Source organism: Lingula anatina, chromosome 7, assembly GCF_051362555.1.
Source record: "Lingula anatina isolate TDL-2025a chromosome 7, LinAna3.0, whole genome shotgun sequence".
Taxonomy (NCBI): Eukaryota; Metazoa; Brachiopoda; class Lingulata; order Lingulida; family Lingulidae; genus Lingula; species Lingula anatina.
Genome location: NC_141773.1, coordinates 4,143,502 through 4,171,258, shown reverse-complemented (window position 1 = coordinate 4,171,258; position 27,757 = coordinate 4,143,502). Strand labels below are relative to the sequence as shown.

The following is a 27,757-nucleotide window of genomic DNA, read 5'->3' as shown; positions in this document are numbered from 1 at the left end:
GACCTTCGTTTCTTGGAAATTTCAACATTTTATTAGTGTTACCAGTAGGTACCGGTTGTGCCTGTAGGTGGTCACGTCGGACCGAGCACGTTTCTGGACATGTGTTCTTCGAAATAACAGGAACATTTGGAAAAGGATCTGTATGGTGTTAATGAGAATGAACAACATTCTTCTGAGCTTGGAAGTAGTGCTCTTCCAATCCACCACAGTATTGCCAGGTGTATTCGTTGTTGAGAGAACTTGTAGTCATCTACCTATTGGGCAGGTTACACACCAGTAACCAAATCTGGTGTTATTTTTTTAAAAGTTTTATTACAAACTCAACATTTCTGTTGGCTACATCCCTGTACGTCCCCGCACCGATGAGCCCCCCCCCCCCCCCCCCCCCACACACACACACACACACACACACACAATCGTTATCCCTCCACTCTGATTAAAAGACATCCAAAACAATATTCTTCATTTCAAAAACTTTTTGTATCACACTTTTTGGAACCTGAGAGTAACATTTTTTCGAAATGTTCTGGAAAAGAAACAATTACTTTTTTTGCAATGCTGTACATAGACAAGCTAACAGCGAGAAAAACATAACCTCCTAAATGGAGGTTATAAAAAAAAACTAAGGCTAAGACCAGTAAAAAATGATGTGAAATGCATCATCTGAAATCCTTAAAAAATGGGTAATGGAAGGCATTGTGGGCACTTGTATGATTAACCCAGGTATCGTGGTCAGTATATGTCTTTAGTTCACAGCATAATAATGTATAATGTATATATAATGAAAGGTCACTGCAACAAACCCATTTTCTTGAAGTCTATATTATTGGTCCGACTTGCAATGAGTTAGTGTCTTATAAAACAGTTCATAGAAATTAGAGGTAAATCACTATATAGTAATAATAATAAAAAAAAAGGTAGGATTCTAGGGACCATTCCCACAGATATTTGGATCGATCTATCTCCCTGGGGAGTCACACTAAATTGCTATCAGTTTAACCGGCTTAAATGTCTGGCACGCCTAGTATAGCTGTTAGGGGGTAATTATCTTTACACCCTAGCAGATTCTGTAGGCGTGACAGACATTAAAGCTTGCAAGTTGATAGCAGTTTAGTGAGACTCCCCAGGGAGTTAGACCGATCCAGGTGGATCGATCTAGGCATGGGAATCCAGTCAAGGGCTCTTGTCAGTTACAATGTATGATGTTCTATAGTTTATATAGCAACAGTCTCCTGAAGTGAATTTTGATGAGAGAAATAAGATATGGCTCGAATATCTAACGAAGATTATTTGACTTAAAATGAAATAATTGAGTTAAAACTGAGCCCCCCCAACCCCCGAAAAAAAAAAAAAAATAAAATAGAAAACTATGGGTATTTTTTGTAGTTTTGACAATTACACACATTTTTTAAAAAATTTATTTATAATGAAAGTACACATAGCTGTTTTACATCTATATTCATTTTCTGTCCATGAAAACAACTCTAGACTAAAAACAGGAAAGAGAACTGGTGACACTTCCTTCGCACTTTTAACAAATACAATTATCATAAACAATAAATACAGCGTATCCAAGGGGATTTAATGGTAGTACACCGAGTAGAAGGCAAGTCCTGGTATTTTGTCTTTTTATGAATAAACATTTACTAGTAGTGAGCCCTCTGTTCCACACCAAAATTGAGGGATTCAATAGCTCAACACCTGTGTCATATTTTAAGGGTACATTTGGCTAACTACCATTTTATGAGTATCATGAGGTTGCTGGGTGAGATGGTTTTGATAATGAAAGTCGAAATATGTAGTTGGATCATTTAAATATTATTTTGAGTGCATTTCTTGCCTTTATATGGAAAAAAGACAAAATGTCAAGACTAACCTTCCACTCAAGGTACTACTTTTGAACCCCAATTGTTCTCAACATCTTAAATAAATAAGACTCAAGTACACAGCCTGTGTAGCCACTTCAGCCAGTTTTGATGGCTAGGAAGCCATTTCCAAAACTAGTATCATAGAGAATTCACTCATTGACCAAATTACTAATGGATGAATTCTGCTACACGGGCGAGTATTCTATTCATCGTGCACAGAGGGGTTCCACATAATATCATTGCATTCAAAGTATGGTGGCATTTTCACAATATCAAAAATAGAAGGATGTGCATACATATAACATTGGAACATCACACATTTTAAGGGCAAATAAAGGTAAAACCGGGGGGGAATCAGAAAGGCATTAATGCCTACTGGGCATGTACCACCGGCTGGGTGCTCAGTCAATAAAATACCTTGTATCTTAATGCCAAAGATATAATCAGTGACATAATAATCACAATGGTCAAGAACATCTTCAAAAAATTTGTTGGAACTTTACAGCAAGAAGATCACTTTCTACTAAAAAGGGTCAGTCAACTTGTTTATCAATTCATTAAACTAAATATCAAACTACTTATATCAAATTATATAGTAAAAAGTTCCCTAAACGCAAGCTGTAAAAATCTTTAACTTTCCCTTGTTTTTCACTTCAACGTCCCTCCTATATTTTGAAAGCTCATTGAATGGTAATGTTACCCCTAAGCAAAATGAAAAGTTTGCAGCAATATTGCAGCAATTCGCTGCAACTTTGCAGCAAGCCTGATATTTTGCTAAGGGATGCATTATATTGAAAAATATTTGCAACAAAATCAGAATCAGATATTGTTGATAATTCTTTGGAAATAAAGATAAAGATTACGCTCTACAGCTCAGCTAATGATGCATAGATTTTCACAGCTTTCATACTAAGAACTTATTGTGGAATACACATCACACTCTCATGCCATGATGAATGTCAAGAACACAAGACTCAGACGTGACGCATCTCCCACACACGCACATCACACGTGAATGTGACCAAGACAATACCTAGATCTCAACATAGAACTGTAACACAGATACACCACTAGCCATAACCTGGTGTATGTGGCAGCCACAATGAGCTGGCACTTGTGTTCATAACACATTCAGAGTGCTGACTGGTGGTGTATCTACAACATGTACCTGTACCCTTGATGCCAACTAAGAAACTGTAGTAATTACGCTAGGTATAAAATGAAATGAAGTCCATAGACCTCTCAGACAAACTAATGAAAAATTGTCAGAAAATTTAAATATTTATAATTTACAAGGCCAAATTTGAATTTTTTCATTTCTTCTGGCAACAGTTTCCCATCCAGCAAGTGGCTAGTTGTATGGTGTCCAGGCACATGGTGCCCAGTTGTATGGTTCCCAGGTATGTGGCGCCAAGGTATGTGGTACCCAGGTATGTGGTGCCAAGGTATGTGGTGCCAAGGTATGTGGTGCCCTCTGTACACGAAAAATTAACCTCATCCTCCTCCAGCGCCTCCACGACGCGGGGGTCGGAATGTTGCTCCTGAACTTGAACCCATCAAGGGATTATAATCTGAAAAAGAAATGTCACCTCTGTGTCAAGTATGTTTAGTTATCAAGAACAATGGTTTCCATGAAGCAAAAAAGGTGTATATCTTTATTTTACACCAAGGAATCTGTAACAGTTAAAAGCGTTAAAAGGTTGGATTAATATGCTATATAAAGTACTGAAGTATTTACACAATGGCAGGGCAGGTTGCCAAAAGGTCCATCATACCATAAACACTACTATAAATGAGAGAATGGTGTTGTATAAAACTTCATGTAAAAGGCAATGTGAACTTGAGTGGTAACTAGACATCAGAACTTAATTGTAATTCGACAGATAATATGCAGGCCAGTTGCTGGCAATTTGAAATTGGGGTTCTTTTTGGGGAAAAAAAGTGGTAGCTTTTCCCCTTCAGTTGTCCGAGCTTGAGAAATGGCAACGAAAATAGAAAAACATTTGATTCAGAGCTGACTTCAGGGCCAAGAGCAGTTCTTTGCCGTCGCCCCTCCCTCCCTCCTTCTCACACCCCTTACCTCTTTCATTTATCATTAAACACAAATATTTTGCATAAATTTTACACTAAGCATTCATTAAGCTTTCATCACATCTACCATTTCTCTCCGTTTCATTTTAACTTGTAACTGAAGAACAAAGCATATCATCAGCAAAACAATGTTATCATCATTTTGGTACAGTGCACACTTACCAGATGTTCTATAAATATTCTTTTTCTTTGGTTTTGGCTGCTGGTTTTCCATATCTGTGGGCTGCAAAACATAAAATACTTTCACATTTATTACCGTATATTAAACTGTTCTATTTCTAAGGGTCTCTTTCACAAAAACGTCTGAAGTTCTTGGACTAAACTTAGGCTGCCTAAATTAAACAGCCAACATTGCAAAGTTGACTTCTCAATATGACTTCTCAATATTAGTCAAAGAGCTTTCACAAGTTTAAAAGAAAGAATGACCCATATAAATGTATTAGATAATTTTTATACATTGCAACTGCAGGATATCTGTGTTAGATACCATTTGACCATTACACTCACTGGTTTCAGTGCACTGACCATATAGTAACCCTAATGCCAACTTGCAGCCAATAAATGCAGTGGCAGATTTAGGGGGGTGTCAGGGGGGTCCTGAACCCCCTTCGATTTCTGAAAAAAAATCACACCAATGGTCCCCACAGACACTCAATGTACTCAGTTATACTTATGTATGAACCACACTGAACATGAGGGCTTGTTGCCTTCGTGTTTGTCACTGTAGTGACTGTGTATTAAGTAAACATTTTCAAAAAAAAAAAAAAAAAAAAAAAAAAGATGCCTGCCATGTTTCTGCTTTCACGTGCCTCATGGCTGGTAAATGTGACATCACAATGTGGGTTTGGCATCTGAATGGATTAATTACAGGAAAACAAGATATAAAAAATATTCAAATTCCACTGAACACTTTGAATGATGTTAATTCACATTCCTACTGCACACTTTAACGTTCATAATTCCTACCTGAATTAAGGGTGCATTCACAAGAAAGTTGATCCGCAGACTAACAGGTCTCTGGATCAAATATGGCCGCTGTTCGCTAGAACCTGGTATTGCTGATATGGGTTATATATGAAATCAAGATCGAGCTGGCAATACCGGAATCTAGAACCTAGGGTAATGATATCAAGTTGGTTGGCCACATTTGGTCAGCAGATCTGTTAGTCTGATCAACTTGGGTAGCGAATGCACGTTAAGATGGTCCAAAACATGTAATAATGCGACTTCCCAGTGACTGTAAATATTGATCTTAGCGTGACGATGCAATCAATTTCAATTCAGCTGTTATTAAAAATGCTGAATAGTGTAATTTGCTATGTTCTGTCAACAGATTAAGTTAATTAACTATATGCTATTCATAAATATTTTCACAATGAAAAATTACATTAAACTTCCTTTCCCAGAAATATCATCATGCAACTAACACAATTCCTATAACTGTCATGAACATAACAAGGTAAAGGCAGCCATAGGTCCACTGATTAACATCAATCTTATCCAACTATTGTACTCACAATTTCATTGTCTGAGATATATAAACGCCACCAACCAGTCTCTCTCTGCATCTTTTAAAAGTGGCCACTTGAAAAATATAAATGCCTGTTTCAATTGGTGGTAATAACTTGTGTAAATGGCCAAGATAAAGATGAAACTGAAACCGATTCTCACAAGGGACCTTATGTTCTGAAACAGAGGTCACACGTTTCGGCCTCCTCACAAAAGGCCTTCATGAATCCGGTGAACTGAGGCCGAGTTGTCACCACTGTCACATATGGTGACAATCTGTACTGATATCATTTTTTGGATAATACGAAACGGTGTCCTTTGGTATTTCTATAAGTTTTAGTATTTGAAGCTATACAGTGGCATTTGGTTGGCTTTTGTGGCAAAAATTTCACTTTTTTAAATGCATCTCTAAGAGAACTCAACGGTAGCTTTTTCTGTCAGGTAAACACAAAGAGCGCATTCAAAACACATAATCCACGAACTAACTGATCCCCCAACCAAATATGGCCGACCCCGCTTAAAAGGAAGCTTCTTAAAATCCTGGTGGTCTCCCTATCTCTGCATGTGCTATTAAATGGATTAAGTTTCGGCTCCGATGTTTAACTGCTTGGCCCCTGCAGCTATGGCGCTTGTGGAGGTGGGGAGACCATCAGGAGATAAGGAGCATCACTTTTAAGTTGGTCACTACCATATTTAATCCATGATCTGTTAGTCCATTTTTCTGAATACCCTCAAAGTTATTACAATACCCATTTTCAAGTAAGGTATCTTCAAATCTTTACAATATGGGAAGATGAGGTGTAACATTAAAGATGCATACAAAGTCAATTTTTTGTCACCAAAACCAACCAAATGCCAGCATATAGTTTCAAGTAGTATAGCTAAGAGAATTACCAAAAGGCATTGTTTAATTTGACCCGAAAATGATGTTTGAACGTTTTTTTCTGCTGGCATTATAAGCTGTATGTCAATGGGGCAGAAAAGTAGGTCATGAAAGTAGGTTAAATTTCCAACCAAAAATTTAAAGAAAGGAGCAGTCTTAAGGTCTTTTATGGCTGATCGAGTGATCTATTCAGTTTATCCCTTGGCATGTCGAATTTATTTGAGTCGTATTAGAAAGTAGTAGAAGTGGTTTACATGTGTTACTGGGAATCCACACTCCACCGATGCTCGGTTCGTATGTACCTTTAAGTGGGCTACATACATATATGAATGAACAACAAATCTTTCGCCTCTATTTTTTTTTCTTAGCTAGAATTAACATCCAACATTGTGAGACAAAGCTTTCCTCAAAATTCTGTGAAGTATTTGGAACAATATGGTGATATACCTGGTTCCTTACTATTCAAGATTATGACTGTCTTGTGTGGAATATCGATAATCATTACTTATTTTTACCATTTCTATGAAAAAAACTAAGATAGAATTTTTAAAAAACTAAGAAAGAAAAAAGGGAATTATTATTAGTGTGTAAGAAATTAAAGGGAGTGATCACTTGACACTTCATATTTTTTCTTAAAAATCCTCTTTTTTTATTCAAACCAAGCTGCTCCAACAGGACACCAAGCATGTTGCTTGTGTAGAAAAAATTATGGCTTATTCTTGATAAGGCCTGGGGTGTGAAAAATACTGCATACTGATTGGATAAGAGTTGTCAATGATTGACAGCCAGCAACAGGCCAATTCATGCAGGCACTATGCAAAGTAACATGCTTTTTAAACCTGTTCCACTCATAACAATGTTCCCCAGGGGAAGACAGGATCCCTGCGTGATCTGAAATTATTACTGTCTGTCCCTAGACCCACCTGTTATATTTCTCTGGAAGGGCAATGTAAAAACTAGGTGTTGGGTAGTGGGCATCTCTGTCCATGTTAAATAACGTATTTTAACACAGGTGCAAAGATTAGGTCAAACACAGCATCAGACCTACTCTAAGTGCCCAGCTTTGGCATAACACCCAACCCTAAGATTTTTAAAAATCACCTCTGCTGCTGTACGTGCCAGTTTTCAAGGGGTGGGGAAGTTACATAACAGTGTACAGCTTGATCATCTCAAATCTGACAGGGGTCTTTTCTTCGATTTTTAACCGACTAGACTATAGCGCCCCCCTGTGGTTGGAGACTGAATAACCAAGATAGGCTGAGACAAGTCAACAGTGTGTAAAGACAGTGTCAGTATTAAAGGCATCATAACTTTTAACAAGTGACCCAATCAGGTCCCTTTCTAACCTGCGCTACAGGACCAAAACTAACGCTTAAGCAAAAAAGAAAAATTTTAATTTAAAGTTTTTTCTGCAACAAGACATAAAAGTATGCCTTTCTCAGGGGGAGGACGGAGGGCGTCTTCTCGGTCTTCCAGAAGCCGGTCAGAATTTTTCAAGTTTATTTTGATGGACATCTAATTTTTTTCTGTCAGAAGATGGTCAAAGATGTAGGATGGATCAACAAAGATAAGTTGGAAGACTTTCAGAGAATAACTCTGGATCTATCCCTGTTTCTATAGATTTCACTCTCCAATATGGTGCAGGTGATTGTTTTATGTACAGGTGTTTATCTACGGCCAATGCCTTGGAAGATTCTCCCTTGAAAACTCTGCAATAAAAGAAATTTACTGAGCACTAGTACTATAAGAGAAGCTGTGCCCTCTGTCAGACATGGTTATAAATACCATTTGGTAAATTTACCATTGCAAGTTCTGGTGTCTGCCTTATTTTCCACATCGGCACGAAGAAGATAGTCAAGTCAAGTCAAATTTACCATTTATTTTGCTGGCAATGAAATTCATAAATTAAAATTATCTTTTGTAGTTAAAGCACAGACTGCCAAAAGTAGTTCTGGCAGGCCTAGTGGCTGATTGCAAGAGTTGCACCATGACATGACAATCTCACAATCCTACGATCTCATTTGCTACTTCAGTTTTCAGAAATGAACCAACCCAAGTTGAGTATTTTCCACAGTTAATATTCCACAATTACGGCAATTGTGTGAAAGTGTCATGTAAGCAGTATAAACATGATTCCAACTTGACAAAACATCACCTACTAAAGGCTAACAAAAAGGATTTACACTGGTATAAAAGCAGTGTGCTTGTAACATTTGACGGTATTACTGATCAGAAGCTGAATCACGACGGACTTCACATTCTCAAGAGTTGCAGTATACAGAATAGTACCAAACATAACGAAGGGACAAAGAATGGCAAGTCTGCACAGCCTTGAGTTTTAAAGATACATTTCACTTGCTAGACACACTGTAAAGGTGCAACATAAAAGAGAGCAGTGAAAAAAAAGGAAAAAAGAAAGAGAAGGAAAAAACAGTATCAGAAACAGCAAGTTGCTATAAAACTGTGCCTGCCAACTCAAACTGACGTATTTGGAACCTGAAGTAACCTACAACAAGCCGCTCAGTATTTAGGGATAACACACCTTTCGAGCATTGCAGCAACTTGTTATCAGAGTTGTTTAAGAAACAAGTAAGTACTTCAACTTCATTTAGAAATGTTGAGTTTAACTTGGAAATGAAATAAATAACATGTCAAAGTATCTTAGATCAACTCTTTTCAATTACATTAATTTTCTCAACAAAAACATCCAATCTTTGCAAAAACTCATCATTATCAGAGCAATAAATACATGGTCATTACACTAAACAAGGTAAGAATAAATAGGTTTCTTTGAAAAAGATTAATAGAAATGTAAGGAAAATAAAAGAGAAAAACCATGTAGAACACCAGAAATGAAGTGCTGAATTCGTTGTGAATGTGAATGTCTCATCTCTCCATAAAAATTCTAAAAAAAAAAAGAAAGAAAAAAAAACAGAAAATTTAAGTTCAATCAAATAAGATATATTGCAACAATTATTCTTAAGCTGAGAGAAAAGACAGTATTAAAAAATGACCAACATGGATTATTATAAACTTCAGAAAAAGTATACCTAATATTCCACCTTTTTACATCTTGCCATTCCTACTGGGGTTTTAAAAGCATCATAAACAAAGCTAAATTGTGGCTAAAATAACAGTGTGAGTTTTTGCAGGATGGCAGGGATAATCTTGCAATTTATACATAAACTTGTTTTATTTTTTACTGGTTTGGGACACTGTTATAACATGCAGTGGCGCATACTTATTTTAAATAGTTGTGCATGTCCAGATAATCAAATATCCACGTTATTCATGATATACGCTACTCAAATCAGAACTTTTACAAAAACTATAGCAATTTGCCAATAGCGCCCCTCTTGGAACCTTCAAGTTTCATCCATTAGCCGCCTTTGTTGGTGTACAGTTAAAACCAAGAACCTTGTGTCCACTTACCAATAAGTGGTATAGTGCATGAGACTGGTATGTGGTATAGAATAGATAAGTCACAGGTTGGATCAGTCTGTAGGACTATGGTTAAAAAATAATCATAATTGAAATACACTTGGAGTCCATAGGTCGGCATAAAGTAATGTTCTAGTACATGTAGCTGTTGTACCTGACACGAAAGCTCATCAATTCTGCATGGAATATTTGCTCAACAAAACAGTTTATTAATCAGCTTAGCCCTTTTTTTAAACCTTTTTCATGATATGTCAAACACGAAGATAAAGTTTCAGTCTCATGCAATTTACATGAAATCTCCACCAAAGATTTGCCATGTGTCAAAGTCCACTGAATTTTGGTGTAAATTCCTCAAAGGGTGAGTATGAACAAATGCCATTTTCACCCCAAAAAGGAAACAAAATGACTTTTTATCTCTCTATTCAGACAGACAATGGCCTGACACCACATAAGCACTAAACATAGTTTCTCTCTATCAACAGGGACTGAAAGACCAAATGGCATTTAAGCATCAGTAGTTGGTAAAATGATATCGCTATCTAATTACCCTAGCAATTTCCATCGCTGATGCACAATAAGACATCGAGCTGAAATCTCCATCTGCACAGCTGGTTAGAACTCTGACACTACACCTGGGTCTCAATGGACATACACGGACATGGACGGATATCATTCAACAAATCCCCATTTCAGTGCTAACATTCAGATCTGTATCACAGACAATGAATGATACCAAGCACTGAATTTTTTATAGAGCATTTGGCAGCATTTAGCCTAATGGAATTGAGGCAATCTCACAGAATTGCCCAGATAGCAGATGGGTAGATAGGATAGGGTTACAAGCATAAAGATATTAATCGTTTGTAAATAGCTTCTATGAAATTAGATGTGGATCTTTCAAAACGGCATTGCCTGGTATAATTGAAGAAAAAATCATTTATTTTTTGCATCATCTTTAACTGAACATAACAAAGAAATATCTTCTCAATCTTAAAATAAATAAATAAATAAATAATAAAATAAATAAATAAATAAATAAAGCACCAAATATTTTTTTTAAATATTTTGAGAATGTATATACATTGAAAAAATATAAATATTTAAGTCTTCTTATATCACTGCATTTCCAAACTTCGCCTTAATACTAAAAGCAACATTGTGCCTTTTTTTCAGAGATGAAGTGGGTTTTGATACTGTCAATTCTCTCTCTTGCTGTCAACCTATCTATGTCAGCATCGTTTTACTTTGGGGACATGCAAGATCAACCACAAGTATATCCAGATGGAGAGCTTCCGAGCCAGAACAAAGGATTTGCAACCTTCTTTCAACAGCTTCAGAATAAACTGAATACAATGGCCAACCCCAGAACCACAGGAAGCAACGATGAGGAACTTGACAGATTTGGCTTTTCTTTAATGCCACGCCTTGGAGAAAAGGGAGAGAGTACGATTACAAAGGTGGAAGTCCCATCTGGTGTGCAGACCCCCCTCAGTCCTGCATATAAGTATTGGAGAGCACTAGTCAACATGGGATCTCTACTCACACATCTCAAAGCATGGGACAACACGCGGGAAAAAAAGCCAATCTCTCCAACAAAAAGGAACTGGATACCCAAGTTGCCAAAACGTTACACGCACTGCTCGCCATCTTTAGGGTGTATCAATGTAGGAGTCAGTCTGACCAGCCCCGAGCAAAGCGCAGGAGCTAAAATACGCTATGGATAACTATTTATCTTTTACAGTACATATTACATGTCTATTAATTGCTACTATCTGAGTATCAAACTATCACAATAGACTGACATTTACAGAACTATTGGTAAACTTGAACAATCTGTATTGCAAAATGGCACTGTATAGACTGAAATGTTGACAATAAACATTTTCTAACTGTTAACGTAAATTACTTTGTGCAAATGCATTTAATTGCCCTATTGTCAATCTTTGCACAATCTGTTTAAAAAAAATAAAGCTATGAACTTGCATAACTTATTGCAAATGCATTTAATTAAAAAATAACTCTTACTTGCTAATACCTGTAAGTTATAAAAACACTATCATGGCAATAGACAAAACAGTGTCCAAAACATTGTCATATGAATTTGCATAACTTATTGCAAATGCATTTAGTTAAAAAATAACTGTTACTTGCTATTATAATACCTTCTAAAGACATATAATCATGGCAATAGACAAACAGTGTCCAAAACATTGTAATACCAGTCACAGCAGTGACGTCAGTGGTAGTTAGCACGCTCTCCTGTAGGCAGAGGACTACAATTACATCAGGGACATCAACACCTAGTTGACAAACCCCGCTTCTCATGTTCAGAACATGAACATAAGAGAACTCTTAAGTTAATGCAATGCAACATGTCTAGTAAAGGGTATCTGTTTAAGTGACCCTCCAATATTGTAACAAGTCTAGGCTATTATTTTGTCACTCTAAAAGAGCACTGTTATAGGTGTTACTCAAAAGTATACAACTCAATGTGAAAACGTCTTGACATTGACTTGAGCTGATCACTAATAAGAATGAATCTGAAGCATTTATTTTATGGAAATACGTCAGACTCTATAGTTATTGGTTAATAAAAAAATGATGAAAATCCAAACGTGACCTCTTGATCTCAGCACTTTCCGATGCCTACATTTGCTAAACACAGTGACTGTAATGCGATCACAACACGAATGCAACCCACATTGCTAGGGAAATGGAATGATGTATCTCCTTTAAACATGCAATAATGTCACATTATATTTTAAGGGACGCGTCATAAGACAATGATATCAAAAACGTGGCATGTGATGGCATTATACTGTGTACCAGTAGGAATACCCAATACCCATAGAACATTTCACAATAGGCCTTTTGCAGCAAAATGGCTAGATGTTGACTTCTTTTATTAACAGAGGAGCTTGCTCTCCAGCATTCATTCTTTTGTTTGCTGGATAGCAAGCTCTTCAGTTAACAAAAGAAGTCATCATCTAGTCACCTAGATGCAAAAGAATTACAGACAAAATTCACTTTATACAATAACAATACACAATATTTGATGGAATATTTAAAAAAAAAATATTTACAGTAACAGGCCTGTAGCCAGGGGGTGGGGGGTTGGGGGGGGGTTGAAAGAACCCCCCTTATTGCAGGGAAAAGGTCCCCTCTGGGTAAAATTTTATTTAGGTTCATGAAGGTTTCATGGTTAAAGGTCCACTTTTTCAGAAAAAAAAAAACCTTTTGAAATTGCTGGCTACAGGCCTGCAGTTATCTCGTCAAATAACATATCAAAAAAGATTTTAATTGTTAACTTAAAAACATATTTAATATCTAGACTCTGTTTGAATGACATCAGTTGCAAGAACAACATTCTACAAATTTGCCAGTTTCTATCAGCCTCTATTTGCCTAATGAGCAAGGCTTTCCTCAGCGAGCCGTTCAGTCGACATTTGGATGGACATTAGCCTCAAAAGACGGCCTATATTTCCATGGACGGCTAACAAAATTTTGGGGTTGGTAGGTTGGGCTGGCTTGGGTTGGACTCCTTCTAAACTGATGATCAAATTTATTCACATTTTGGACTCCCTGCACCCTAAATCCTAGGAAAACCCCTTCTAATAGTTAGTTGATCCCATTTGTTCCCCTTCTAATAATTATGGGAATGAAAAGCGAAGGTTCCTAAAATGACACTTACCTGTCCAGGCTTGACCTTCGACCTGTACCCCTTGCCTTGTAAATGGTTGTCCCAGTCTTGAATTTTCAATTGCCTCTTTTTCTCTTCAATCTAGTAAAGATATTAAACCATATGTGAAGTTTATTTATTGACATGCAAATTCTTTTAATACAAGCAGTGAAAAAGATATAAAAGCATACATGTACTAGTATGTGATGTTTATTTATTGACATGCAAATTCTCTTAATATAAGCAGTGAAAAATTGGTGCAACCAACATGTTACATTCCTTCCTACTACTGTTTTCCATGCTAAATGAAAATACTATAGCTATGTCAAGATGGCCGACAATCGAGGTTGGACAGGGGAAGGTGTATATGGTTACTTTTTGCAGTATTGATTAACCTGGGGTAGCGCTAACACTCGCCAATTTAGCCAAATGCTAAAACTGACTTAAATTGGCTAAAGAAAAGGGGCTTGATTTGACATGTTTTAGCCAAATTATAACTATTTTGATAACAAATTGACAAAAATGTGGTGATTTGGCTAAGCGAAAAAAAATTGCTAGCGCTACCCCAGTTAACCGTTCTCAGGTAAGTTCAACAAGAAGCCATTCATGCAGTGCCACCTAGAATGTGTTCAAAATCCCGGCTTGGATGGCTTTAAACAGATAAAAATGAAAAATACAATTTTACAAAAATTGTACAAAAAATAATAATAATAATAATAAAACTTTACAAAGTTTGAGGTCACACCTAAGGACTGTAGGGGAAAACAACTTGTGAAGATGATTTTGGAGATGTTTGGCTACTGTAACAAAAAAAAGGGGGGGGGGGGAATTGAACTGTGTCAATATTATCAGACAAAAAAAAATATGGCTATCTACTAGTACTTACAAAAATGACATGACGATACATCAAACAAGAAACAAAAATCATGGTCTTACAGACAATTCGTTATGAAAAAAAATAGGTCTAAACATTTAGTGTTGAATAAACTTAACATTGCAGGTCCAGATAGCCTTACGGCAGTTTATATAAGAACAGGTTGCACAATTTAATAAATTATGCCAACTGCTAATTACATATAACATTAGGCACCCTCATTAATAAACTGCTCATTAGTTACTCTATTATATGAATTAATACATGGGAAACATGCAATTTGCTACATAATTTGAAAATTGGTCACTAATGTTTAAGCCCACGTGAAATGTTAACCTTACAAATTAAAACTTTCAATGTCACCTCTAGAACTAAAGGCTCCACTTTTAATTTGTTAAATTCAAAGAACATTGATAAAATGTGAACACCACCCGATTGAATAATTCTACTTAGAGTCATCAAGTAGAATTCAAATCAATAACATGGATAAATAAGATTTTGGAACATGATATGTGGTAAAAATTTTATGATAATAAATGAAGTGACCAGTCCGACAAGGTTAGTATATTACCTAGTAAGAGCTCTCAGGATGGGGCCACAACATCAGTTTCTTATTGAATTTTACCACATCAAAAGTTCCAGAATTTGATTCATCTAAAATCTTAATTGTTATGAACTCAATAGAGAGTGAATGGCCCCACAAAGTCAGCATTAGTTGATAATGTACAAGCAAATGCCTGCTACCATTACTTGAAATATTTGTACGGTACGTATGTCCTTGGACACCCATGCACTCAGGTCCTAGTACAGAAAAGGCAGCTACTCTCCATCCTGTTATTAGTTATACCCCTATTCCACACCAACTACGAATTCCACGAACCACCAGGAACTCATGAATGTCAGGGTCCTGACTTTAATTGTGATAAATTCCTTTAGGTTTCTTGTTTATTTTCAGTCAGTTCTTGCAATTCACAAGAGATCAGAAAAACAGGATAAAATTTTTTAACTGTTCAAAATTTCGGTCCCATACTCCCAAATACAAAAAATCTTGGTTAATATCACAACTGATTCCTAATACATTTTTAGCCATTAATTTCTATGTATTTTTACTTTAACCTGGGAATCATAAAATTGAAGCACTGGTCTGAATACTATTTGACTGTGATTCTGTAAAGTTGGGACGAGGGTCTTTCTGTACCCTTCTCGAGGAACATTCCTTGAAATTTTGAGGATAGTCAAGATGACATTAATAATCACACCATTCGGCAGATACTTAGACCGCATTCACAACGAGTTGAGCCATGGCTCTACAAATCCACAAACTAAATATGACGGGCGTACATGAAAGAAAAACCGCCTAATCTTTTAATAGTCTCTCCGCCTCTCACACGCCTCCCCACGCATCGTCCCTGTGGGGGTACAGTCATTAAATCTCAGCTCCATTGGGACGTGTCTGGTAGTTGGATAGGCCTGTAGACTAGTGTAACATTCTAGGACAAGGGACAAGACTGCCCTTAAGCAAAAAAGTAGAAAAAGATGGTGTGGGGTGGGGGTGGGGACCTAGGCCAGTGATATTTTTGGCTCCCAAAAAGTCAGAAATCTGCTGATAGTTGGAGAAATCTCATCCCTGCACATTCCATGCTGGAGCTACGTAAGATAAAAAACTATCTTTCTAAAACATTTTCACACATATTAAATTATACATATGTATCAGAATCAAATTCCATTAAATATCTAGTAACTCTATTGTAGCCACATGATAAACATAATTATACAATTATTAAGATTGCAATATTAATCATCCTACATACTAGATAGCAATACTACATCCTAATGTTAAAACTATATAATTTATGTAACTACAAAGGGTGACCTCTACTGTGAAACTTGAAAAAACTCGAAGTGATATAACTTAACAGAAATGGTGTTTTTCCAGGAACATACAAAGCCATAGATTATGGAAGGATTTACACTACAACTAATTACCAACCTTCCATTAATGGAATCACAAAATTATATACAGGTAATTTTTTTGTGAAAAGAACACAATGGGCCGTATGCATAAAAAAAGTAAATGCTTTTAACTTAAAAATTTGAAGCAATTACTTCAGTCTGTATGCACAACACTCCCAAGTAAATGCTTCTGCTAAAAGCTATTGGTATTAGCAAAAGCATTTACCATTTACTTGTTTCATTCTAGCAAATGCTAAAAACCATATGTATAAAACTGAGCATTTGCTCAAACTGTCCTAGTATTTGCTTCAAAATTTCAAGGTAGCTGCAGATCTACCTTGACTTTCAACTTGAAGTGAAGTGTTCAGTTGACCGTGAGCAAAATGGCTGCATTTATGCAACTTGGTCCTAGGAGGAAGGTGTACCAGCCTCGACGAGACCAGGCATCACCTTCTTACCATGCAGAATTCCGTTTTATGGAGGAAAATGTTACATGGATGGCTGAGCATTTTCTGTTTGAAAATTCTGAAACCAGGGGAGGTGCACTTTCAAACAAACAATGAATGGAAGTCTTCCTCCGCTATATTGGTGACCCTGGATTTCAGGTTGGAGTGGGCAAGGACATAGGGATCCATCAGTGTACTGTGTCAAGGACGTTTGCTAATGTTCTGGAGCAGGTGGTTGAGAAGGCCAGCATCTGGATACAGTTTCCTACTGATCCTGATGACATTCAAAAGGCAAAAGATTCATGGCTGGAAAAATGCAATTTTCCTTGCGCAATAGGAGCCCTAGATTGCACTCATATTCTTATCCAAAAACCTGGACAACATGGGGATGAGTACGTTTGTCGAAAGGGGGTGCCCACACTGAATGTGCAGGCAACATGTGATGCTAGCAAACGATTCACTAGTGTGTCAGCTGAATGGCCCGGATCTGTTCATGACAGCCGTATTTGGAAAAATTCACCAGTGGGCCGCTTCATGTCAAACTCCAGATCTGATGCTTTGTTGTTGGGAGATGAAGGCTATGGCATTGCCCCCTGGCTGATGACCCCATTCAAAGATCCAGCTACTCCAGAGCAAAGATCCTACAATAAGGTTCATAAGAAAGAACGTGTCATCATTGAACGTTGCTTTGGACAGGTGAAGAGAAGATTTCCTATTCTGCAGGGGCCTGTTCGGGTCCAGCTTGAGAAAATCCCAAAAGTAATCTTAGCTTGCTTCATCCTGCACAACGTGTCCAAGTATCTTCAGGATCCAGAAGACTTTCCAGAATTCAGAGATTGGGTAAATGAAGAAGATGATGATGATGAAAACGAGGATAACCAAAATAGGATTCGCCGAAGGGGACAGGATAGGCAACGGGAGATAGCAGCTATTCTGCATGACTTACAGGATTAGGGTGAATGATGGAGGGAACAGAAGGACCTGGGTGTAATTTAATTTGGTAAGTTTTAATTATCACTATAAGCTACAAGAAGCAAATATGTTGAATGGTTACTACAGTCTTATTGATTTTCAATTTGATTTTGCTGCATCCTGATGAGTTTCAACTGTTCTAGGAGCACAAGGCGTTGCAGTTCATGCGTTGTTAGATCTTTTGTTTCTTCCGTTTCAGGTAGGTCATTTGACTTCTTTCGTGATGGTGGAGGTGGTAATTTAGGTTTCTTATTAGGAGTAGGAGCTGAGATTTCTTCATTTTCCACCTGCGTCGGTTCGTCTTCTTCCGAGTCTTCAATGGTAGCAGCAGCAGCAGCAGTGGACCGTTTGGAGTGAACAACAGCACTAACTCCACCTGTTTAAGTACAATAAACCATACCTGTAACCAGTGTTATTGGACAGCTTTCGTTTCATGTCATATGCCTTATAAATTTTCTTGGATTATTTTTACTCTGTCACAGCATTGGTGTTTGTATTTTGTCATCAAAATTTATTCGTTATTAACATTTTACGAAAATGGTTTCGATTCCATTTTTAGGTATACATGTATATCAATCAAGAACTCTTAATTAGAAATATAATTTGTGAAAAACGCAACGTAGGACATGCATATGGCCTGTCTGCTACTGCTGATTGCATTGCGACGCACACACAGCATATTTATTTTGTTGTAGGTGCAATCTGCTGTGAAATAACAAAAGAAAAGTGCTGCATGTGTGTTGCGTACGTGCTAGTACTTGCTTAAGAGAACATACCAGGTACGCGGCTGAAAGATGGGTTGGATTCTGCATCCAGCAAATCCAGGAATTCCTGCTCCCAGTCACACAATTTGATTGGTTTGTTGCCAGTTTTTTTAATGTCAGATTTGGACTTTACTGTATTTCGCATGTTGTTGATCTTCTTCATGAGCTGTTCCTTAGTTAGTGATATTCCACTTTTTAATTTGTAAGACGTAATAAACTTCTCACTTGCATCAGTCTTCATCTGTGTCATACTGGGGATTTGAGATTTATTCAGAAGAACAGGCATCTCCTTAAGCAATGCAACGAAGGTTTTCTGCTTTGCGTCTGACATCTCTGTTCAGGAGTGATGTGTCTGCATGTACCTAGTAGAATTGTCTTTTGAACTGACAGTTAGAGGACAAACTCTAGAAGGTCGTCATTTCATAACCCATACAAAAGATGGTTGGTCAGTTTCATGTTAACTTGTCCCTTTGCACTGAGTGACAGTCAGAGGATTACTTTGAACCTGTTAAAAATGTTGCATAACCTGTGGTATCCGTGCTCAACCAAGGACAAAATAGGTGGTAAACAAGCAAATGCTTGCCAAGTATAAGCATTTGCCTTGAAGTAAAAGTAAAAAATTATGCATACCAAACCAAGTGAATGCTTCTACTTTTACTTTTTACTTCAAGCATATGCTTTTACATTTTGCTTCTGCTATAAGTATTTGCTTCATTTTTATGCATACGGCCCAATGAACATATGGCCTTCTCATAGCAAAAAAAAAAAAAATGTCCAAGAAATATTACGAAACACTTGTCCCTGAAACACAAAGATACACCATATCCAAACCTAATGAGAAAATTATGGACTGTAAATCCCTTTTCAAATTTAGATGATTGTAAGCATAAATATGGCTTCTGGAAGCTTTTTCACTTCATTTTAGTGTGACCGAATGCATATGGAAGTAAATCACCCACTTATTTAGCTCCTTGAGGAGGCCTGTCATTCAGTTAATGTGACTGCATTCAGCAAGTGTCCCTGCAGAGTTGGATCCATCTATGTAGAATGATAGTTTCATTGGGAACACTTTCTTACTCAACAAATTCACATTCAGCATATCTATACATATCATACGCACTTAGTAGAAATAAATTCCATTACTAGTATATAACTAGTAAAATTCTATAGCAGCAACATGTTAAACAAATGACCTGTAATTATGAAGATTTCAATATTGATAAACCTTCAGACTAGCTGGCAATTCTATGGTTATGTAAAAACAAGGCAGCAAAGCTGTCAAATGTACAGACAAAAAACAGGAAATAACTATGCACAAAATAGGCTACTGTCAATTCTGATGCAAAAGTACATTATGTTAAACTGCAAATTCAACATCAAATTTTAATTATGCTCAAGCAGCACCCAAAATTGTGTTTTCTTCTATTCTGATGCAATATTACATAATGGTTAACAGCATAATGACCGTCAATTTTTAATAATAAAATATACATGGATTTTCAGAAAATGTGACTAGCATGGGTCTTCAAGCCCGTGGAACTTCAAAGTTACACCTTGAAAATGCCAATATGTGAAAAATTAAATTTTCACAAAAAAACTGTTTAACTGGCAGTAAGAATTACCAAACAGACTGCATTGCCTACTGAAGCTGTATTTTAGTCCCATGTTTCTTTCCTGTAAGTTTGAGAACAGTAAGTGACATGGTTTTTCTTAAATGGTCATCATGGGGGCAGTGCCCAAAATAGTTTTTTTTTTTCAAATTTTGATGCAATATTACATAATGTTTAACAGCATAATGATGAGTATTATGGATATTCAGAAAATGTTACTAGCAAAGGTCTTCAGGCCCATGGAACTTCAAAGTCACAACTTGAAAATGCCAAAATGTAAACAAGACAGCACTGTTCTGAATTTTTTTTTTTTCCATTTTTAACAATTTTTAACATAAAACAAAATTAACAGTTTAGTGCCGTTTTTATATGATCAACTAAAAAAATTGATGAGATGGGAAAAATATCAATAGAGCAGTGTTAAATGTCCAATTTCTTCCATTCTGAGATTCTGAACATAGTGAATGTCAATGATTGAATCTGACAAACTGCAATGATATGAGTTTATTTCCATTTTTTGAAACTTTATTACACAATACAAGATAACAAGTTTACCATCATTTTTACATATGTTGTAAAGATGCAGGAAATGCCAAACAAACACTTTTACTTATCTTACTAATTAAATAATGAAACATGCATGTTAACATGCCTAAGAATTAAATCTGAGGAAATGTGAAAAAACAGCATTTCTTCAAAATAATGGCCCAATTAAGCTGATTTTTAAACTCAACCTGCGTTTTAGCAGGAATGACCACTCCTGTGAGTTTACTGACAATTGGCCTATCTGTTTTTCTTATTTTGTGTTTACAGTGTTGCATATATGCTGAAAAGTGAAAAAAAAAAGCATAACTAAAATAGTGGCCCGATCATGCCTATTTTCTAACTTGACCTGCGTTATAGTAAGATTGATTACTCCTATGAGTTTCATGACAACAGGCCTAACAGTTTTCCTTGAAATGTGTTTACAGTGTTGCATATATGCTGAAAAGTGAAAAAACAGCATAAGTTCTACAATAATGGCCCGATCATGCTGATTTTCGGACTTGACCTGCGTTTTATGGATATTCATCAGCTCTGTAAATATACAGCCAAAAAGTAAAACTGCCTTCCACTTATCGCGTTTACAATGAAAGTGCACGGCGACGGCGACAGTGACAGTGACAGTGACGGCAAAGCCAGCCACGACAGACGCAGGTGATGGCAATATGTACAGACACATCTGTACATATTTACTGTACTGTTTGAGAACAGTAAGTGACATGGTTTTTCTTAAATGGTCATCATGGGAGCAGTGCCCAAAATAAGTTTTTTTCAAATTTTGATGCAATATTACATAATGTTAAACAGCTTAATGACCATCAATTTTTAATAATAAAATATTAGTATCATGGATATTCAGAAAATGTGACTAGCAAAGGTCTTCAGGCCCATGGAACTTCAAAGTCACAACTTGAAAATGCCAAAATGTAAACAAGACAGCACTGTTCTGAAATGTTTTTTTTCCATTTTTAACAATTTTTTTAACATAAACAAAATTAACAGGTTACTGCCATTTTTATACGATCAACTAAGAAAATTGATGAGATGGGAAAAATATCAATACAACAGTGTTAAATGTCCAATTTCCTCCATCCTGAGATTCTGAACATAGTGAATGATTGCATCTGACAAACTGCAATGATATGAGTTTATTTCCATTTTTGACACTTTATTACACAATACACGATAACAAGTTTACCATCATTTTTACATAATCAACTAACAATTTTGTAAAGATTCAGGAAATGTCAAACAAACACTTTTATGTATCTTATTAGTAAAATAATAAGACTGTTAACATGCCTAAGAATTGAATCTGAGGAAATGTGAAAAAACAGCATAACTTCTAAAGTAATGGCCCGATCATGCCGATTTTCGAACTTGACCTGCGTTTTAGTAAGATTGATTACTCCTGTGAGTTTCATGACAACAGGCCTAACGGTGTTCCTTAAAATGTGTTTACAGGGTTGCATATATGCTGAAAAGTGAAAAAACAGCATAAGTTCTACAATAATGGCCCGATCATGCTGATTTTCGAACTTGACCTGCGTTTTATGAATATTCATCAGCTCTGTAAATATAAAGCCAAAAAGTAAAACTGTCCTCCACTTATCGTGTTTACAAGGAAAGTGCACGGCATCGGCGACGGCATCGGCATCGGCATCGGCATCGGCATCGGCATCGGCGACGGCATCGGCGACGACAGACGCAGGTGATGGCAATATGTACAGACACATCTGTGTCTGTACATAACAATACAATTTAAGGAACTATACACAGAGTGACTTCCATTGTGGAACTTGCAAAAATCTCACATTAAAATTTAAAGGGATAACAACATTCATTTTGGAAAAAAAGAGGGATTTCCCTTGGTTGAACGACAATTTTCCTAGACTTACCAAGAGTCAATGAATCCAGAATACCTTCCAACATTCAAAGTTAGTCCACCTTTTTTTTCTTTTCTTTTTTCTTTATTTATTTATTTTTTTTTTGTTATAATCTCTCATGATTATTACAGAGAGTAGCCATCTACCCTGAAGTGGTCTGATAGCAAACACAGATTTTACTATTTTAGTGGTAAAATAGTATTTGATATTTCTTTGAGTTGTTTAAAATATATTTATTGTGTAATATGGATCTCATAAAAACAGTTGTTATCCCTTTCAACAGAAATATAAATTTTCCAAAACTCTAAAACATGTCATAGATTAATATGGAAGTCTGTATACTGCAGGAAAACACATCAATGGAACCATAAGATAATATTGAGGTTAATTCTTAAATGAAAATTATCAAACACAAGCCGGAAATCTTTCATATCGTTAGCTTACGGCCAACCCGGATGCAAGTTTAGGGTAGGAAAGATTTTCAGCTTGTGTTTGATAATTTTCATTTATGATGCAACTACCAAGCTAATGAAGATTTTAGCTCAGGTAAATTCTTGGTCAGATGTGTTAATGTGAAAAGAACACAATGAGCGTAACATCTTTTCACAGATAACATCAACTTCCTGAAAATATTAACAGTTTTCCTTTATCACCAAGATACACATGTAAACCTAGTTAAAACTATGGACTGTAAATCCGTTTTCATAAAGTTGATTGTTACAATGTTACAAGGTTATATCAATATGGTGAGGTCAAGTTAAGTGAATCCTAACGCAGTCAAGTTTAATGAATCCCAAAGCAGGGTGCACATAAACTACAGTGTAATAATTTAAAAAGAATCTGTGCTTTCATAGTTTGCCAAAGACACTGTCAGATAATAGGGGTAAAGTGACTGTTGCCAGGTAAAGAAGAGAAGTGCAGTTACTGTAATCTAGTCGAGATGTGATAAGGGCGCTTAGAACAGCAGCTGTAGAGGAGTCACTCCGATGGTTTCTGAATGAACAGGAACAACCCACACAGCATCCCAGCCACTAAAGGCAGCAATTTCTCAAACAAGAAATCAGAGCTACCAAAAGAAGAGAGCACCAAAGTCATTGACAACTTATCCTGTAAGGCCCCTATTTCACACAGACCACGAATCGCCAGGAATTAACAAATTTCAGGATTCGTGAGGATTCATGAGATTTTGCCAATTTTCTGGTCTAATTCGACACGCTCACGATACAGGTACGATAGTGTTACGAATATTAGTGGGATTCGGCTGGAATCGTGAGATTTTGCCAATTTTCTGGTCTAATTCGACACCCTCTACGATTCAGTTACGATACAGGTGCGATAGTGTTACGAATATGTGTGGGATTCGGCTGGAATCGCACAAATATTGTCCAGAAATTCACTACGAATTTTTGGAATCGGGAGTTCGTGGCCAAAACTTTGAACAGCTCAAAATTTTTGCCAAGAATTCCCGATTGATCAAGAATTGCAAGAACTGCATATACGAATCTGTTAAGAACTTCACAAACTGATTACGATTCAACCACGAATCCTGAAATTTTCAATTTCTGGTGATTCGTGGGATTCGTGGTCTGTGTGAAATAGGGGCATCAAAGTTTTTGCCACCAATTCCTGTTGGTCAAGAAGTGCAAGAACTGACTACGAATATATAGGAATCTGTTAAGAACTTCACGAACTGATTACGATTCAACCAGGAATCGTGAAATTTGTCAATTCATGGCCATTCGTGGGATTCGTGGTCTGTGTGAAATAGGGGCATTAAATATGAATGTGTCTTCATCAGAATGGAGCTCATTTGGAGCATATTAGAACTATGAATGATGATAAAATCTTTGCCAGAAGAGCTAGTGATATGTTGTTTATAGCAAGATTTGTTAACTCTTCTAGTTATCAGAAATACACGGGTTGTATATAGTTTGCATATAGAAAAAAAAACAGGCTCCATGTTCTTTGGTCACATTTATAGGCTGCACTCACTCCAGCAGATTAACTAGTCCGCGGACCAAATATGACTGACCCACTTGAATGTCTGTTGCATAATCCCTGCGGGGAATCTACTCAGTGTCTATTAGGTAATAGATGACAAACTTATCAGAGGGTCAACATATTTAATCCGCCAACTAGTTAGCCCGCTGTTCTGAATACAGCGACTTGTGCACCTTGTATGAGGATCGTTCTCTATTCGACAAGGTCAGAGTTTGAAAAGAGCTGTAAATGGTGCCATATACGTGGGATTCTGACAAGTTTGCTGTGTGTGTACAGGGAAGAGCATCAAATTTTTTTACCAGATAATCAAGCTTAAATAAATATGGGGTCTTTAGATGGTAGTGTGAACAGAGTATTAGTGAAAAAGTGTTGAAAGAATGAGATTTAAAAAAAAAAAATAAATTGAAGTCCGATGCTCACTGTGTAAGTCCTACATTTTACCTCTTTCTGTTTTTCTGTATACACCTCTGCCTGGCGGTCCAGCTGTTCTTGCAATGCCTTTCTTGACTTCTCCATGGCTTCGAATCTCCTCTGAGCAAGATCAGGATCTGGTACATAGAAACAATATAAATGTACAGTATTATACATATATATATATATACGTAATATTTGAAAGCCTGAGAATGGGAAAATTGAGAACGGCTGGGGCAACTTAACTATATTCTGACTTAATTTATATTTTAAAACTCATAACATAGTGTTAATGAATTACCATATTGTATTGCGCAATATGCAGTACATCGTAGTATGCTTATAAATTATGTTGTATCATGTAACCATGATGCTTATTTTATGTATCCACAAGTAGTGTACTTACTAGTAGTAATAAAGTAAATGGTTTTCCAGTACACCTTAAAGGCGATCTATGTAGCAACATAGCATTTTTATATTATTAATGTCTTTTAAAAAATTTCACAGCTTAAAATGAATGACACAGTCCACATGTTCTAATATATCTTTAAAAATCTTATTAATTTTGTAACATTTCCACAAGGGGAATCTGGTGAAAATTTTTAAGCATGACTATAATACAATTGTACAAAATTTACTTTAACTTACATGTGATGGACAAACTTATTTTAAATATATGTAAATACTATCAATAGTCATAACAATTTTACCATCTTTATATCTTGTATACTCTTTCTGGTCTTCTATTTTCTTTAACCATTGCTGTAAATGCGGCTTGATCTTGTGCCAAAGAAATGTAATCACAATTAGTCCAAGGATGACAAACCAGCCATATTGCTTCAGGAAAGAGACAGCTGAAATAAAATCCATGCAGTGAATGAAAATAGTCATTAAAAGAGAGTCAAGTTTGTGATGGTATATTGAAAAATGCTAGTAAAACTTCAAACGAAAGTGAGGGGAGAATGAATATTTCCAGTGGTGGTATGATTTAGCTATATATATATATAATAGTGGAAGTGATCCTAATTTTTTTACTTTTCAACTTCAAGCCTTTGGGTGCTTTCCCAGAGATTTAGATCAATCTAACTCCCTGGGGGTTCACGCTAAATTGCAGTCAACCGAGCGGGCACCATAGTTAATTATCCCCTTACAGCTTTTAGTAGGCGGGACAGACGCTTAAGCCAGCCAAGCTGACAGTAATCTAGTGAGACTCCCCACAGGGATAGATCGACCTAAAAATCTATGGAAATGGGGTGTTTGATTTTATTTAGTTATATTAAGAGGCACAGCAAAAAGGATTTTTGAAAAAAATGAAATCTGAACCTTATGTGGGAAAGGTGAAAATTAAAATATTTTTCTGGTTAATTTTAACTATATCTCTATCCTTAAGACTCCAGAAAACCTTATATTACATGCATGAATCATGGGGAAAAATTACATAATTATATTTTTTTGTTTAACAGCATATATATAACGAGTGATAACTTGTGGTGCTACAGTGCAGACATGACACTTGCCAAGTTCTGTCATAGGCCGTCTTCAGAACAGTGGACTAACTAGTCTGCGGGTCAAATATGGCAACCTACTACAAAGCTTGCCGTCTAATCCGCTAATAGACACTGAACAGATTCCCGTGAGGAAGTATTCAAGTGGGTCGGCCATATTTGACCCCCGGACCAGTTAGTCCACTGCACTGAATGCAGCCATAGTGTTGTATCCAAGAGGATTTTCACGTGCTTTTCAGATTTGTATAATGATCTAGGTGACAGCATCCCAAGTATCAATATTAAGAATCTAGATATAATCAGAAAATGACTCTTTTCAGAATAGAGTTATTGTATAAGCAGGATCATTACGCCTCAGCGGGGGTTCTTGCTTAGGTGTTGTCAACGTAATCAGCTTAATTGTCTGGCACCTCATAACTTATGAAAGAGTTAAGTCGAGAAAACTTTGTGGTTCATGATATTGTTCAAGATGTTTCATGAGGGGGTATGCCAGATAATTATGCTGATTACACTTAAGCTGCGTTCACATGAAAAATCTAAATTCTAAAAACTTAAAAATCCATTAGAGTATCTAGTGATCACAGTCTGTGCCCTGAATACTCCGTGGCGTAATTTTCCAAAGCTGTAATTAATTCTCGGCTGCGCTCGTAGGAGATTATGATGCCTGGATGCTATATATGTTCCTCGCCATTGTGGGACCGAGCTAAAATATTGCAGTTAGTGCTACTGTATATTCAACTGGGATATGTGGACCCAAATATGTAATACAGGGTGGCTGACAGCATTCACAGAAGCATAAAAAAACATACATGAGAAGTAAATAGGAAAAAGACGTTTGAATTCTTGGAGGTCTAGCTGTACGTTGTTGATGACTAATTATAATGCCCCAATACAAATTAAATTAAAGAATCTAAAGCAAAGGCGGGGTGTTTTCCTTTTGCCTTCTACATAATACCCACCCTCATCCCTAGTTAATCTGGACCCGTCCCGCCTACTGCAATCAGGTGCATGAGGTAACAAAAGCCGGGATAAAGTCGAGATAATCTTACCTGGGAAATACAGGTACTCCCAGACAAATGCTGGGGTCTCATTTGTTATATCGTGCCCTCCATCGGCCCCTGCTTCGTTCCCCGGACCCGGGGCGTCCATTTCTAAACAGAATATCACAAATATTCAAGCCTGGTCGTGTTTCTTAATTATCACAGGCTAGCACGCTTTATTGTTTTGGTTTTGCTGTTTGCTGACGTGTGTTTTTCCTGCGCAGTCAAGACCGGTGCACAGGAAGTGGTGATCTATATCGCAATGAGCATGATCTCGCGGG

At 36.7% G+C, this 27,757-nt stretch overlaps 1 protein-coding gene across 2 annotated transcripts; it reads right to left on the bottom strand.

Annotated features, from left to right (window-relative positions):
- Nucleotides 1–1,400: 1,400 nt before the first annotated feature.
- Nucleotides 1,401–27,753, bottom strand: LOC106181161 (selenoprotein S). Of its 2 annotated transcripts, XM_087016489.1 has the most exons (7): nucleotides 27,486–27,753; nucleotides 25,642–25,785; nucleotides 24,962–25,068; nucleotides 13,484–13,573; nucleotides 4,122–4,182; nucleotides 3,341–3,439; nucleotides 1,401–3,296 (listed from the first exon to the last, which is right to left on the bottom strand). In XM_087016489.1, exons 1-6 carry the CDS (start codon nucleotides 27,583–27,585, stop codon nucleotides 3,363–3,365), a joined length of 579 nt encoding a protein of 192 aa, XP_086872615.1. In that variant the 5' UTR covers nucleotides 27,586–27,753; the 3' UTR covers nucleotides 1,401–3,296; nucleotides 3,341–3,362. The 2 variants fall into 2 exon arrangements, with proteins under 2 accessions (XP_086872615.1, XP_013420916.2); XM_013565462.3 differs by having other exon boundaries at nucleotides 1,401–3,439.
- Nucleotides 27,754–27,757: the final 4 nt, after the last annotated feature.